Below are 16,512 nucleotides of genomic sequence, written 5' to 3'. Positions count from 1 at the left end.
CCAGGAAAGGAAGACCGAGTCACCTCTGCTTCTGAGGATACGTTTATCCGAGTCACCAGCCTCAGAAATCGCAGGTTAACAGCAGCTCAGATTAGAGACCAGGTCAATGCCACACAGAGTTCTACCAGCAGACACATCTCTACAACAACTATTAAGAGGAGACTTTGTGCAGCAGGCCTTCAAGGTAAAATAGCTGCTAGGAAACCACTGCTAAGGACAGGCAACAAGCAGAAGAGACTTGTTTGGGCTAAAGAACACAAGGAATGGACATTAGACCAGTGGAAATCTGAGCTTTGGTCTGATGAGTCCAAATTTGAGATCTTTGGTTCCAACCACCGTGTCCCTGTGCGACGCAGAAAAGGTGAACGGATGGACTCTACATGCCTGGTTCCCACCTCCAGGCTGTGTAAGGGCTATTTGACCAAAAAGGAGAGTGATGGGGTGCTACGCCAGATGACCTGGCCTCCACAGTCACCAGACCTGAACCCAATCGAGATGGTTTGGGGTGAGCTGGACCACAGAGTGAAGGCAAAAGGGCCAACAAGTGCTAAGCATCTCTGGGAACTCCTTCAAGATTGTTGGAAGACCATTTCCGGTGACTACCTCTTGAAGCTCATCAACAGAATACCAAGAGTGTGCAAAGCAGTCATCAAAGCAAAAGGTGGCTACTTTGAAGAACCTAGAATATAAGACATATTTTCAGTTGTTTCACACTTTTTTTATTAAGTATATAATTCCATATGTATTAATTCATAGTTTTGATGCCTTCAGTGTGAATGTACAATTTTCATAGTCATGAAAATACATAAAAATCTTTAAATGAGAAGGTGTGTCCAAACTTTTGGTCTGTACTATATATATATATATATATATATATATATATATATATATATATATATATATATATATATATATATATATATATATATCACCATCACAGCGAGAATTACAATCAAATAGAACACCTATAGATAGATAACACAGGAGGACCTCTAACGCAAAATACACAGCACAACTAAAAAAGCTCTCCTGCAGACATCAATTTTTCACAACCGGCCAATTGCTGCCTATGGGGCATGTAGCGCAGTGAAGCATATCTCTGAATATGGCTTACAATACAATATGAGGCAATATGGCTGTTCTCAATCATGTAAAGAAATCAGAATGAAAAAAATGACCAATATAAAAGAAAAACAAATTAGGACAAAATGTAGTATTAATGAGTCTTGGAATGTTAGTGAAAAAACAGCACTTGATTTACAAGAAAGCAAGAAAAACAAAAAAATGTATTGAAACATACAAATTAAAATCGTAGAAACCTTAAAAAAATAATTAATGAGTACAGCTTCTTCATTACTATTAGAGAAAAGTGCTATGAACTATGCCTAAATGAGTGTTTTCTTTGCCGGGATGATCAACAATTGTCTAAAAATATTTTATGCCCAAGGAGAAGGATCTTCCACACCCAGATCTTTTAGCTGTGATGTCCCAGCTTTACTCATGAGCAGCTTTCAAAGCAGCTTAATCCCTTGTTCAAGCTTAGAAAACAGCATTAGCTACTTGGCAAATGCATTTGGTCAAAAGCCATGCAGCTCATCCAAAACTGAAACAATACTTAATAAGAATGAACTCTTATCTGTATTTGAAATCCCTCTAGAGCCGATACATCAGCTATATTACAGAAACCGGAAGCACAATGTCTTGGACATATTCTAGATATCGTTTCCTTTTAATCTGTCATCTACAATAATTTTTAACCAACTCTGGTTAAAAATCTGCCAATTCAGAGACACTGAACATAAAGGCTGTGGACCCACATCACAGAATTAAAATATTTTTACAATATTTTTTACTTTAGCAAGAGGGACAACAGATTTTAAAGCACTTCAGACATGTTAGAAATGCTGAAAAAAAAACAAAAAAAAAACACCTTTTACTCTGCAATTATGGAAACCTGACATGGATGTAAAAATGAACAGTTTGTATTATCAGCTTGATGGTTCCAGGTGTTATCAGTTATTGGTTAGTGTCAGTTTTTCATATCAGTTATTTATATTAAGATGTGTGCACACTACGCAGAAAAATGCTTGAAAAAGCTAGAAAGAATTGTCCCATTTATTTGCATGGAAAAAATACTAGCTTGTTCATATAATCAGACTGTTAAGGGTCTTTTAAATGCTTCAGGCTTTCAAAGACACCAAGTGTTTAAAAGGAGTAACAAGTAAGGATAGAGTGTAGATCACGTGAAGTAATTATCCCCCTCTACGCCTCCTTGGTCAGACCTCATCTGGAATACTGTATCTAGTTCTGGGCACCACATTTAAAAAAAGACATAGAAAAATTGGAGCAAGTTCAGAGAAGAGCTACCAGGATGGTGAGCAGACTGCAAACTATGTCCTACGAGGAACGGTTAGAGGATCTGGGAATGTTTGGCTTGCAAAGAAGAAGGCTAAGGGGAGACTTAATAGCTGTCTACAAATATCTGAAGGGCTGTCACACTATAGAGGGATCAGCATTATTTTCATTTGTACATGGAAACACGAGAAGCAATGGCATGAACCTGAAAGGGAGAAGATACAAATTAGATATTAGATGCATTCCATAGAAAAACAAAAAGCAGCACTCACCATTTCCTAAGTTAAAAGTCCTTTATTGTATCATTCAGAACATGATTGTGGCGTGCAGGGAGTGCAGGGGAATCGGGACGACGACAGTTTCGTGTCTGCTGTGGCGTTTCCATGGGTCCAGGTGAGGGATAATGTGAGACAGCCTCCTTCAACAAATAAAATCCCTTCTATAAACTGCTTTATAAAAAGACTGACATATCTAGCCTGTCATTAAGACCTAAGGGGTTTTGAGGTTGCTGCTCTTATAATCCAATTTACTTCTATTTTTAATAGTATTTTATTATGGTCTCCTCCTTGCAGTGGGTATTTAACCTGTTATAGACCTGCAAAATGCAAAGTTCTAGGGTCACCTCCATGATGCTCATGGATATGTTTAATCAAAATAGAAGAACCTATTTTTGTAGTAATAGAATGAAAATGTTCACAAAAGCGTATAAAAAAGAGGACAAATAGTTTTTTTGATACAGTAAAAATGACACGGACAGAAAATTACATAGACAACATAATTTGTCCTGCATGAAATGAAATCGATTAATTGATGGGTAATAGGACCTATTCTTTCTGGGTTACTAGTAACCTGGTAATAAAAGAAAGAACAGTGGCCACATTTGTGATCTCTTTTTGGACGACATGAATTCAGCCAGTTATTTTTTTCCATTGGCATTCTATGACTAACAAGTATGTCCCCTAGATTATTACATCTTCTGTAGGAAAAAAGAGGTTTACGACTTGCTATTTGTTTCAGATCTTTACCCCCCTCAATTATGTGCTACTTCTTTTTAACTGCAAGGAGTATAATGTCATCCATGGAACGGTGTTTAAATGGGAATGCGAATCTGCAGTTATCTGTATTCAAAGCTTTTGATTTCTTTTTTTGTTGGTTACTTTGCAGAAGCTGATGTTGTGTTACACCATTAATTTTATTCAGAGCTGAATATTATTTAATATATCTTAGGTATGGATTTAGAATTGTAGTAATGTATTTGCTCTCAAAGTATGCCAAGAATAAATGAGCAAATACACATGCTGTGGGTGTACCCATTGCAGTGCCTGTTGGTTGGGCGTACCATGTATCCAGAAATGTAAATGCATTGTGCAATAGTACGAAATCAAGGGCTTCTGCAGTGAAATTAATCCATTCTGGACTCTTATCAGTGTTGCATAGTATATTCCGAATAGCTGCTATGCCTTGCTTTTGGGGAATTCTCATGTACAAGTTTTCCACATCAATAGAGGCAAGTGCAAAATCTTCCTGCCTCTCTATTTCATTAATCACTCTCCGGAAATCCCCAGTGTCTTTTATATAAGACAGTGTATTAGGCAAAAGAGGTTTTTAGAGCCAGTCAAGATATTTTGACAGAGGTTCAGTCACGGATTCCACCTGTGACACAATGGGGTGGCCGGGAGGGGCAGACAAGGATTTGTGGATTTTGGTATATTGTACCAGTAAGGCTTCTGAGGAAAATCTGGTAGGAGTTTTTCAGCTCCCTTTTTTGTCAAAAATCCATTTTCTACCTGCTTCCTTAAAAAAGACCGTAATGCATTTTTGTATTTAGTGGTAGGGTCTTGTGGTAGGACTGCATAGGTAGATGGATCAGATAATTGCCTCATTGCCTCAGTAATATAAGCCTTTTTTCTGTGAAGAATAATATTTCCTCCTTTGTCAGCTCTCCGGAAAATAGTATCGTCCCATTTTTTAATTTCATTCAGTGCCCTGATTTTGTTTTCATTAAGATTTTTTGGTAAGTTTTTATACTAACGAGCTTCCACATCTTTAAGCACGTTCTTGAAAGAGATCTATGGAATGTCCTGGAGAAATAGGGGGCATAAATGTTGACCTAACGCCACCTGTGAAGGGAAGAACAGAAATTTCTATGGGTTCCACAGTATGATTAATATCTCCTATACTTAATAGCATTTCAGCATCATATTGAATTTCTTTGCTATCGGCAGTATTGACTATGAAGTCTAGTGAATTTAAAGTACTGGGGACTTCTCCCTCTAGAGCAGGGGTCTCAAACACAGCTGGGTAAGTGGGATGCACATAGAAAAAAGACGGATTTTGGTAAGACCTTACCTGTAAAATCCTTTTCAGCGAAGGAAGGAAGGGAGACACAGAACCATTACTAGTGGGTAGGAGGAGCCCCACAGGGATAGTTCACCTCAGATTAGAAAAAGTGACGACCGGCCCCTCCAGCTTAGGCTCCTCCTACTCCCATGTTCCTCAGTCCGTACACAAGCTAAGGAAGAGCAGACAACACCAGCAGAACAACACAACCCCTTCTGAAAACTCAGAAATGCGAGAGAACAGGTTATGCATATAACAGAAAGAACATACAGTCCCAGGCACTACTCACTGGACCTGACAACTGCGATGAGCTGGCAATGCTGGAACAGAGCCCTAGCGCGCCGACCCCCGCCCAGATGACCGCCATCAGAGAGGGGTCGCGCCGCGTCTGGAAAAACAATAATACACTTCTGCCATGGGAGGGTGCTGTGTCTCCCTTCCTTCCTTCGCTGAAAAGGATTTTACAGGTAAGGTCTTACCAAAATCCGTCTTTCAGCAGCAGAAGGGAAGGAAGGGAGACACAGATCCATTACTAGTGGGACGTCCCAAAGCAGTCCAGAACTCAAGGGTGGGAAACAGTGGCAGAATCGCCAACTCCTCAACAGCGCAACAATCGCCGAAAAGGAGATAAAGAGATAACCTAAACCACCGCCGCCTGCAGGACCCTGCGTCCCAAGGCTGCATCGGCGGAAGCACTCATGTCCACTTTATAAAATTTAGTAAAAGTGTGGACGGAGCGCCAGGTAGCCGCCCGGCAGAGCTGCGCTGCCGAGGCCCCCTGACGAAAAGCCCACGACCAACCAACAGCTCTCGTGGAATGAGCTCGAACCTTAACCGGACAAGGCTCGCCCTTGAGCCGGTACGCCTCCAGGACAGACGAAAGTAACCACCGAGCTATAGTGTCCTTGGAAGCCCGCTGACCACGCCGACGACCAGCAGGAATCAGAAAAAGAGAGTCCGACTTCCGAAAGCCTTGGGTGATTGAAAGATAGAACTTCAATGCTCGCACCAAATCCAACGAGTGCAAGGCCCGCTCCTTTGGACTCTTCAGTTTCGGACAGAGGGAGGGCAACACGATATCCTGATTGACGTGGAACCTCGATACCAACTTAGGAAAAAAATCGCCACGGGTACGTAGCACCACACGATCCGAGTGGAAATCAAGGAAAGGGGGCGAGCAAGACAGTGCCGCCAACTCAGAAACCCTTCTCAAGGAGGTGACCGCCACCAGGAAGGCCACCTTCCAAGAAAGCAAGTAAAGCGTAGCTGAATCCAAAGGCTCAAACGGCCCATGTTGAAGAGCCTCCAAGACTAGATTGAGCCGCCAAGGAGCCACAAACGCCCTACGAGGCGGAAACTGACGTGCAATCCCGCGAAAAAACGAACGCACATTTCTGCGCGAGGCAATAGCCTTCCGAAAAAGCACAGACAGTGCAGGTACCTGACCCCGCAAGGTACTAACTGCCAGACCCTTGGCTAAACCACATTGCAGAAAGGCTTAAGAAGATGGGAATGGAAAAAACCCTCGGGTTTCTTGATGAACCAGAACACCATGAATTGAATGCCTCCCCAGTTCTGTGATAAATCCTAGCCGTAGCTGGACCTCTGGCCGCCAGCAAGGTGGCAATGACCTCGGCTGAAAACCCACGACGGGTCAAGATCTCGGTCTCAAGAGCCAACGAAGAGACTTCAAGTCCGGATGGCGAAAGGGCCCCTGGGTTAACAGGTCCGGACGAAGAGGCAGTGGAAAAGGAGGCGCCGCCAGAAGAGACACCAGAGTTGAATACCACACTCTCCTCGGCCAATCCGGCGCCACCAAAATCGCCGAGATCTGTTCGAGATTGATCCGCCAGAGCACTAGAGGGAGTAAGCATAACGGCGGAAACACGTAGATCAGCTCGAACTGGTCCCACGGGGCCACTAGAGCATCTACCGCCACAGCTTCCGGGTCCCTGTACCTGGACATGAAGGTCGGGATCAACCTGGATGCCATAAAGTCCACTTGGGGAGTCCCCCAAAGGGAGCACAGCAGTGCAAAAACTTCCGGATAAAGGCTCCATTCTCCGGAATCCACCTGCTCGCGACTGAGGAAGTCCGCCGTGATATTCAGCGCTCCTGGGATGTGAATCGCGGATATGGCTGGAACCCTGGACTCGGCCCAAACCAGGATCCGAGAGACCTCCATCATGAGTCTGGAACTCCTCGTCCCGCCCTGATGGTTGATATACGCAACAGCTGTCGCATTGTCCATCTGAATCCGGACCGGCAGATCGCTCAAAGGGACCGTCCAATGTCGGAGACAGAGAAAAAATGCTCTCAACTCCAGGATGTTGATCGGCAGAGACGACTCCTCTGACGACCAGACCCCCTGAACCCAGAGATCGTTCCAAACCCCCCCCACAGCCAGACAGGCTGGCATCTGTGGTAAAGACCGACCACCGTGGGAGGAGGAAGGATTTCCCCAGGGATAAGGCCTCCGGACGTAACCACCATCCAAGAGACTCTCGCACCCTGCGGGAGATACCGACACAGCGATCCAGCGAAGCTGGCGATCGATCCCAACGGGTCAGAATAAGATCTTGGAGACCCCGGGAATGAAATTGTGCAAAAGGTACTGCTTCCATTGCGGCCACCATCAGACCCATAAGGCGCATACACTCCCGAAGGGACATCGTCATCGCCGACCTCATAGCCTGGACATGGTGACGAAGGTTCGCTTGTTTGTCCGGAGGTAGGGACACCGCTGCCCGTACTGTGTCGAAATGCATCCCCAAGAACAGGATTGACTGCGAAGGCTCCAAAGACGACTTCTTCCAATTGGCCAGCCACCCGAAGTCCTCCAGGTGCTGAAGGGAGAGATCGCGGGCTGTCACCGCCTCCTCCGCTGTGGGCAACACAACTAACAGGTCGACCAGGTAGGGGAGAATGGCCACTCCTTGCCTTCGAAGGAGCGCCAAGAGCGGCGCCAGAATCTTTGTAAAAACCCTGGGTGCCGAGGCCAACCCGAATGGTAGGGCCACAAACTGGTAATGGGCCTGACCTATGGCGAAACGCAGGAAAAGCTGGTGAGCCCTGCCGATAGGGACATGCAAATAGGCATCGCGGATGTCGACCGACACCAAGACATCGTACTGCGACAGGGCCGCCACGACAGAGCGAAGAGACTCCCTACGGAATTTCCGGGTCTGGACATAAAAATTCAAATCCTTGAGGTCCAGAATGGGGCAAAACTTTTCCTCCTTTTTGGGGACCACAAAAAGGTTGGAGTAAAACCCCCTTTCCCGGTCCTCCGGCGGAACCGGAACCACCACACCCTGCTGCAGAAGAGTGTCGATCTCCCGCAGCAGTGCGGCAGCCAGCTTGGGCTCGGACGGGATGCGTGACTGGCGAAACCTGTAAGGGAGTCGAGAATGAAACTCTATGAAAATAGCTTGCCGACATAACCCGCGTCACCCAGGCGTCCGATACGTGGGACGCCCAAAACGACCCGAATTGTAGCAGACGACCTCCCGCCCGAGAGCCCTCGGGTGGGTTCCTGGCGTCAGTCCGCCTTATCGGGCTTTTTGTCAACCTCCCGTTTGTCCTGACGGAAGTGTTGTTTCCAGGGAGTACGGGATTTCTGGGTGGTCTTTTTCCCGGAAGACGAGGGACGACCCGATCTCCAAGAGGGCTGACGGAACCGTCCCCTGGGCCGAAAGGACCGGCGACCACTACCTGCAATTGACTTGCCAGACGTAGAAGCCGCTACCTTCCTCTGCGGCAAAGCCAAATCCTTGGCCTTAGCCTTGGCAATCAGCTCCGTGAGGTCTGAACCAAAAAGCTGACGCCAGACTCCGCAAACCTTGTTTGGATACTGCGTCTCCAGTCCACTGTTTAAGCCACAGTGCTCTCCTGACTGTGACAGCCGAGGATTGAGCCCTGGACAGAACCGAAGTAGTATTCAGCACTGCGTCCCTGCCATATCGGGCCGCCTCTTCCAAAAGCTGGAAGAGTCTTTCCACTTCAGACGGCGGATCCAACCACCGCAGAGAAGCCTCACCAGCCCACATGGCCCCCAAGGCCGCTCGGAGTCCATGAACCGCGGCCTCGTAGATGGAACTCGCCGCTAACTCCGTCCTTCTGTCTAGCGGTTCCTGTAGACTTGCCTTCCCTTTAACAGGAAGCAAGGAGGATTTGCTCAGCTGAGACAATGGCAGGTCCGCTACAGGAGAGGGGACCCAATTAGCGATAGTCTCCGTGGAGCAGGGATACAGGGCATCAAAGAACCGCAACCCCTGGAAGCGTTTTCAGACAGCTGTAACGCTTCCCGCATGGCTCCAATAAGAGCATCCACACGGCCCGAAAGCGAAGCAGAGCGACCCTGCCGATCCTCTTCATCAGAATCGGAGATCTCACCAGCAGAGCTTGTCGGTGATTCCGAAGCCTCCGATGCGCTGCGCGGAGGAGACAGCGCCACCACAGGCCTGTGGCGCTTCCTGCCTCGTGACGCCGGATGGGACTTTGACCGATCCTGAAGCGGGCCGGGAGAGAGGTCCGCGCCCCCTGGACCCTGATCCGACATGCCCCCCACGCAGCTGCGAGCGTCGCGGATAAGGCGGTAATAACCCTTTACAATGGGTACAGTAACTGGGAATGTGTGATTCCGTTATCACAGCCTGTTCCCCCACAAAAAATTCACCAAGCACTGAAGGGTTAAAGCTTCTCCTTAGAGGGAGAAAAAACTACCCCAGCTCTGCAGAACAAAGGTTAACCTATTACAGAAAGGGTTAACTGTTCTGATAAGGCCAGACCCCCAGAAGGGGTTAATGCTGCTGACCACGCAAAGCACCTTTGCCTTAAAAAGTCAGAGGTGTGCGTTCAGCAGAGAACCAGCAGCGCTCTGCGTTGCAATGGTGAGAAAAAACAAAGGAATCTTCGGCCTTAAGAGACAGAAGTGACTCAACAGCTGGCCACGTTGTTCCTGGAGCCTGTGTGTGTGTGTGAGGGGGGAGCAGGGAGAAGGCGGTAATGCGATAGCCGAGGGCCCGTGAAGAAGGAGAAGGGGGGGGGCGGGGACAGCTTCAGCGCGCGCTTTTCGGGGCTTCCTGCTTGAGGCTATGATGGCAGGCAGCCAAGAGCGCGAAGCCACGCCCCCCGACACTAACGAAGCCCGCGTTCCTCTGTCCCTGCTCCCCTGCCACCCGGGGAAGAGGAGAGGGCTGTGCATCACCAGCTACTGTTCTCTGTGCTCAGCCAGTCATGGAATCTGCCCGCATGTGGGTCTCTGAGGGTCTTGTGATTCCGGCTCGGGGTGCGGCAGGAAGGAAGCACCCGTCTCCTCAGCAGTCAGGGCCTTACACCGGGGTGCCGTACCCCTCTGCCTGCAAGGACAAAAAGGCAGTCACCATTCTGTCAGTAACAGCGGCTGCCGCTGCAGCCGCTGAAGCACTCCACACACACAGAGGGCACTTACCCAGCTGAGCGCCACAGGGACCCCCAGGGATGTGTGGCGCCATGGCCCTTCGCTCCCCCCCACGGCGGAGAGCGCAGGGACCCCACATGAGCGGTGTGCGTCTCCGCCAGGGAGCGCCCTGTGTCCCCCGGGGCCAGCAGGGTTCTGCGGGGACCTCCTTAGGGGGTACGCAGATCTGCCAGGGGAGGGCCAGGGGTCCCAGCAGCGCTGAGACCCCCTGAGACCTCTAGACCACGGGGGGTCCAGGTCTCCTGGTAAAAATAAAAAATTCTTCTGAGGTGCTGCAAAGGCAGCGACTATCCTCTGCGACCTCAAATTTTAGACTGAGGAACATGGGAGTAGGAGGAGCCTAAGCTGGAGGGGCCGGTCGTCACTTTTTCTAATCTGAGGTGAACTATCCTGTGGGGCTCCGCCTACCCACTAGGATCTGTGTCTCCCTTCCTTCCCTTCTGCTGCTGAAATCTGAATATGACCGGCCGCATTCTTTGCGGGAGAAGATGACGTTTTCAGTGATACCATTATCTTTCTATATGACTTTTTGATCATCTTTTTTATGGCGTGATTTATATTCTTCTTAATGATGTTTATCATATGGGTTATGGTACAGGTCTTCTCTTTTATTTCAATTTTTAGATAAAACAGTATTTTTAGTGGCCAAATATTATTTCCATTATTTTTTCATTCTTTAAAAAAATTTAAAATAAAGTTTTCCTTATGTTTGACCCCCAATCTGCCCCATACAGTAATATAGTTTTACAATTAGCCACATATATTAATTCTGGCCCCCATCTTGTAATAATGTCCCCAATCATCTAATAATATCCCTCAACCTGTAATAATGTCCCCTGTCCTGTAATAATGTCCTCATCCTGATCCCATCTTATAGTAATCGTCCCCATCCCTGGTCCCATCTTATAGTAATCGTCCCCATCCTGGTCCCATCTTATAGTAATCGTCCCATCCTGGTCCCATATTATAGTAATGTCCCCATCCTCGTCCCCTTCTTGTAACAATGTCCCACATTCTATCGCTGTTTACACTCGCATGAAAAAAAATTCTTCTCACCTGACCTTGCTCCCATGGTGAACAGCATCCTCTTCCTCCTCCACAGCTGGGGCGCTTAGCAATGACGCTTTGTGCGGTCACGCAGGAACGCTGATGTCAGCTACTGGTCTCTGATTGGCCAGTGTCTGGTATTGGTATTGTGGTATAGAGAGCTGGTCTCTGTGCTGCAATACATTTCAATTGAATTTGTGTCCAAGGACGAACATTCAGTTGAAAAGAAGCGATGACGTCGGCGGTCCCTGGCTCACTGGAAGCGATCGTCTCAGGGGCCCGAAGGCCGCAAAATATCTTGACTGGCTCTTAAAACCGCTCTTGTGTAATATACCGTCTTCTATAAAAGACACTGGGGATTTCCGGAGAGTGATTAATGAAATAGAGAGGCAGGAAGATTTCGCACTTTCCTCTATTGATGTGGAAAACTTGTACATGAGAATTCCCCAAAAGCAAGGCATAGCAGCTATTCGGAATATACTATGCGACACTGATAAGAGTCCAGAATGAATTAATTTCATTGCAGAAGCCCTTGATTTCGTACTATTGCACAATGCATTTACATTTCTGGATACATGGTACGCCCAACCAACAGGCACTGCAATGGGTACACCCACAGAATGGGTATTTGCTAATTTATTTTTGGCATACTTCGAGAGCAAATACATTACTACAATTCTAAATCCATACCTAAGATATATTAAAACCTAAAATATGTTGATGACATATTTATTATATGGGCATGTTCCCAGAATGACTTTGCTTCTTTTGTTTTATACCTAACAGAAATGAACACAGAAAATATGCGCTTTACATCAGCATTTGGAGGAGATGTTTTAGAATTCTTAGATGTGAAATTAAAGATATGTGAAGACAAATTAGTTTGGTCTATGCAATTTTCTGTGTCATTTTTACTATATAGGAAAAAGTATTCATCCCCTTTTCATACGCTTTTGTGAACATCTTCGTTCTATTACTACAAAAATGGGTTTCCCTAATTTGATTAAACATGTCCATGAGCATTGCGTTTTGCGGGTCTAGAACAGGTTAAATATCCACCGTAAGGAGGAGAGACGATAATAAAATGCTATTAAAAAAAAGAAAAAAATTGGGATTATAAAAGCAGCAACTCAAGGCCCCTTAGGTCTTAATGACAGCTGTCTCACATTATCCCTCACCTGGACCCGTGGAAGCGCCACAGCAGAGGCAAAACTGTTGTCGTCCCGATTCCCCTGCATTCCCTGCACACCACAATCATGTTCTGAATGCTACAAGAAAACTTTTAACTTTGGAAATGGTGAGTGCTGCTTTTTCTCTCTCTATGGAATGCATCAATTACTATTTGTTTAAGCACTGCACCACTGTATTCCATTATTGACTTAGATAGTTGACCTACTAAAGGGTGATACGTTTATTTTTCTAAGAGCTCGGGTCTGGTGTTGCCTACTCTCTCTCTCATTGTGAAGATTAGATATTAGAAAAAACTTTTTGACAGTGGGGGTGATCAATAAATAGAACAGGCTGCCACGAGAGGTGGTGAGTTCCCCTTCAATGGAAGTCTTCAAACAGAGGCTGGACAGACATCTGTCTGAGATGGTTTCGTGAATCCTGCATTGGACACAATGACCCTGGAGGTCCTTTCCAACTCTAACATTCTATGATTCTATGAGTACATTCTTTCCGCTAGAAAGACGTTCAAAACTTTCCAATAGAAGTCAATGGAAAGGCTAAAAAGACACCCAGAAGGAGCCAAGGCGTCTTTTTGAGTGTTTTGTAGGCATTTCTTTCATTGCTTTTTGGATTTAAATAAACTTCTTTTATTTAGTCCGTGCACCTCCATGTGTAGTAATTTTTTAGCGAAGCAATTTACTTGAAAAGATGAGTTTTAGCCACAAATCAGAAGAAAAATGGACATATGACATGTAAAAGAGGTATGTAAAAAGGCCCATAGACACAGTAAAGCTGGGTACTACACAGCTTCACTGCACACGCGTAGGGAGCCGCTCGTCACAGCACATGCGCGGCTCCCAATGCCGCAAGCTTTGCTGGCTGGCCATGACATACTGCGTAAGCGCCGCATACTTACGTCAGCGCAAGCCGGAAGCAAAATTCAAATGCGTGGGCAGCGCCAGCCCTGACTGAATGCAAGGATCACACCCCTATGAGTGAATGAGCAGGTAGGATATAAGTATATAAAGTGCTAGATACTCATGATATTAGCGCCAATTTTAATGAAAAAAGTGTGTTAGTGATGCACATTGCATCACTAACAACGCCATGGGGGCAGTTTACATAGTAGACAGGACATGACAGGTTCCCTAGAAAGGCCCATTTGCTTAATTCATATTTTTTTAAAAAATGTATTTTAGTGATAGTTTTCATGTCACTACCTTGCACAAATCATTTACTGAAGTGGTTTTGGAGACCATGTTGGAAAAAAAGCTGCCACATGAACAGCTTTGCAGTTTTCCTATTGAAGACAATAGGTCATGGTGTGCAGGCATTTTTTTTCATGCAGATTTTTTTCATGATAATTATCATTAACATTATTTTGTACAAACATTTTTTTTCTTTTTACTATAAATAACTTCTACATACTCAATAGTATGTCTCCATAAATAGCAAATTATAGTTATTATTCCCAAAAGCAATTGATCTTATAGCCTCTAAAAGAAAAAAAAAATGCTTACATTGCACAGCATACGATGCGAGAACAACAGCTGAATTCAGCGGACATGATATCCTGAAAGGAGATAACAAAATTAAATTTAACTTTTATGAAGTTACTTTTCTATTTACTGTTTATTACACTTTTTTAAGTCTATTATTGAGACAAAAATTGCCCATGATTGCCAGAGGAATGACAATTGTATTTTATTCTTCTGGTGAGGACTTTCACCTATTACTTTTTAGGCTATGTCCTTTCTGATTTTTACACTGGAAAAACAGGATTCAGGCTTATGTGCTGATTGGGTTTTTGACGGTAATAATACAGGCAGAGTCACTGTGTGCCTTGTAGGACATATTGAGGCGTGCTTCAATGCTGATAACATTTTGGTGCCCACCCCTTTGGCGCATACGGCCAAAAATAATGCCCACCAGAGCATGTAGTGACTCCATCTGCATCATTGCAGACAATGGCCCTGACAGCGCATTTGCCCAAATCTGATTTTCCAGGTCTTCAGATGTAAGTCTCGACAGAGCCACTGACATGATGCAGTAAGAATATAGTCTAATGGGTCTAGTAGACTTAATTTTATACTGGATCAAATACTGCAGCATTCAATATGTATATGTATAAAAGTAAATCACTGACTATGTGTAGCATCGGCGTCTCTGCCTGGAAGAAGGCAGAGACACCGTCCCTCTCACCTCCTCGCTCCCCGCTCTCCTTCCCAGACTGCTGTCGGCGCACGCAGCCCTGTAGCTTCGGCATCTCTGCCTCCAGCAGGGCAGAGATGCCGTCCCTCTCACCACGCTCCCCGCTCTCCTTCTCAGCCTGCTGTCTGCGCGCGCAGTTCCCCGGGCACTGTGCTTAGGGCGCGCGCGCGCTCCCCCCCTCTTAAAGGGGCCGCACACGCCGTCCTAAGGAGTCCCCGGCCAATTGCCGAGGGTCCTCCCATATATAGGGCACCTCCTCCAAAATGGAGGTACCCGAGCAAAGTTGTTGCACAGTTTCTGATCTCTGCTTCAGCCCTCAGGTCCCGCTGCTAGCCTGACTCCTCGTCCTGCCTGCCAGCCTGTTATCTGCCCGTTACCTGCCGAGCCTGCCAGCCTGCTCACCTGGAGCGCTCACCTGTTACCTGCCAGTTACCTGCCCTGTCTGCCAGTCCGCTCACCTGGGAGCATCCGCCTGTTACCTGCCCTGTCTGTCTGCTCACCTGGGAGCATCCGTCTGTTACCTGCAGAGTCAGTCAGCCCACTCACCTGGGAGCGCTCACCTGTTACCTGCTGTGTCTGTCATACCGCTCACCTGGGAGCACCCGCCTGTTACCTTCTGTGTCCGTCAGCCCGCTCACCTGGGAGTGCCCACCTGTTACCTGCCTGTTACCTGCCTTGTCGGTCAGCCCGCTCATCTGGGAGCGCCCGCCTGTTTCCTGCCAGCCTGCCTGGAGGCTCTGCCGTCACTTGCTGTGACCACCTGCCTGGTAAACCTAGAGACTTCTACCTGCTCTGCTGTCACATACCGTGACCACCTGTCAGCTACCAGAGACTTCTGCCTGCTTGCCGTGTCCATCCGTCATACTGGTCAGTCCCAGCCATCTGACCCATGGGAGCCACCTGCTCTCTTACAAGGTCGTCCCCAGAGTAGCACCTGGTCCCTCAGCCCGGATCCTCCCTGGTCACGGTGTCGTTTGCTGCCGTCCGACCAGGGTCGGTTCGGGTTGATACTTAGTCACACCCCTCTGGGTCCCTCCTTGCACCTCGGCACAGAGGTTCCACCACCCGGACCCGTAACACTATGCTTTAAATTCCTTGTTCAATACAATATTATATAACTCCATAAAATGTAATTTATCTATACATTTTTACGCCCTTAAGGCCCAACATATCCATCACGGAGCAGGTCAGGATATGTGTAGCAGACTCCAGAGCTGAGCTTAATCCACAGCAGCAGATTTAAAGGGAACCTGACAGCTGATACATTCCATCAGATCCACCAACAGCATGGATCAGACACTGGCTGCACAATTCCACCCATATTTATTTAACTCTGATATGCAGTGGCATTTCAGAGAACAAAATAATTTAATATCTGCCAGGGACCGAGTCACGATGGTGACTGGCTGGACAGGCGGGTACCCAGTGGCTTCTCCCTGCCACAGCGTTCAGAGTTAAACATATATACAGTTGAAACCAGAAGTTTACATACACTATATAAAAAGACCCATATGCATGTTTTTCTCAATATCTGATATGAAATCAGAATAAACCTTTCCTGTTTTAGGTCAATTAGGATTACCATAATTTTTAATATTTGCCAAATGCCAGAATAATGAAAGTGAGAAAATGTTTTAAGGCATTTTTATAACTTACTGCAAAGTCAAAAGTTTACATACATTTCATTAGTATTTGGTACCATTGCCCTTAAAACTGAATGACTTGGGTCAAATATTTGGGATATCCTTCCACAAGCTTCTCACAATAGTTGGTCAGAATTTGGGCCCATTCCTCCTGACAAACCTTGTGTAACTGAACTAGGTTTGTAGGTCACCTTGCTCGCACCTGCCTTTTCAGCTTTGCCAATAAATTTTCAATAGGATTGAGATCATGGCTTTGTGATGGCCACTCCAAAACATTGACTTTGT

General features: G+C 46.4%; 1 protein-coding gene across 1 annotated transcript in view; it reads right to left on the bottom strand.

Moving 5' to 3' along the window:
• The window catches only part of PTPN3 (protein tyrosine phosphatase non-receptor type 3), a 383,873-nt gene that overhangs the window by 169,376 nt on the left and 197,985 nt on the right, over positions 1-16,512 (bottom strand). Inside the window, exon 7 of the mRNA XM_073678476.1 lies at positions 13,894-13,946. Coding sequence (XP_073534577.1) covers positions 13,894-13,946 — 53 coding nt within the window. The remainder of the gene's footprint in view (positions 1-13,893; positions 13,947-16,512) is intronic.

This window comes from Phyllobates terribilis, unplaced genomic scaffold, assembly GCF_046119375.1.
Source record: "Phyllobates terribilis strain yellow unplaced genomic scaffold, ASM4611937v1 Scaffold_4__5_contigs__length_816908805, whole genome shotgun sequence".
In the NCBI taxonomy this organism is placed as follows: domain Eukaryota; kingdom Metazoa; phylum Chordata; class Amphibia; order Anura; family Dendrobatidae; genus Phyllobates; species Phyllobates terribilis.
Note: the sequence above shows the minus strand (reverse complement) of the source record. Positions and strands in the feature narration are given on the sequence as shown.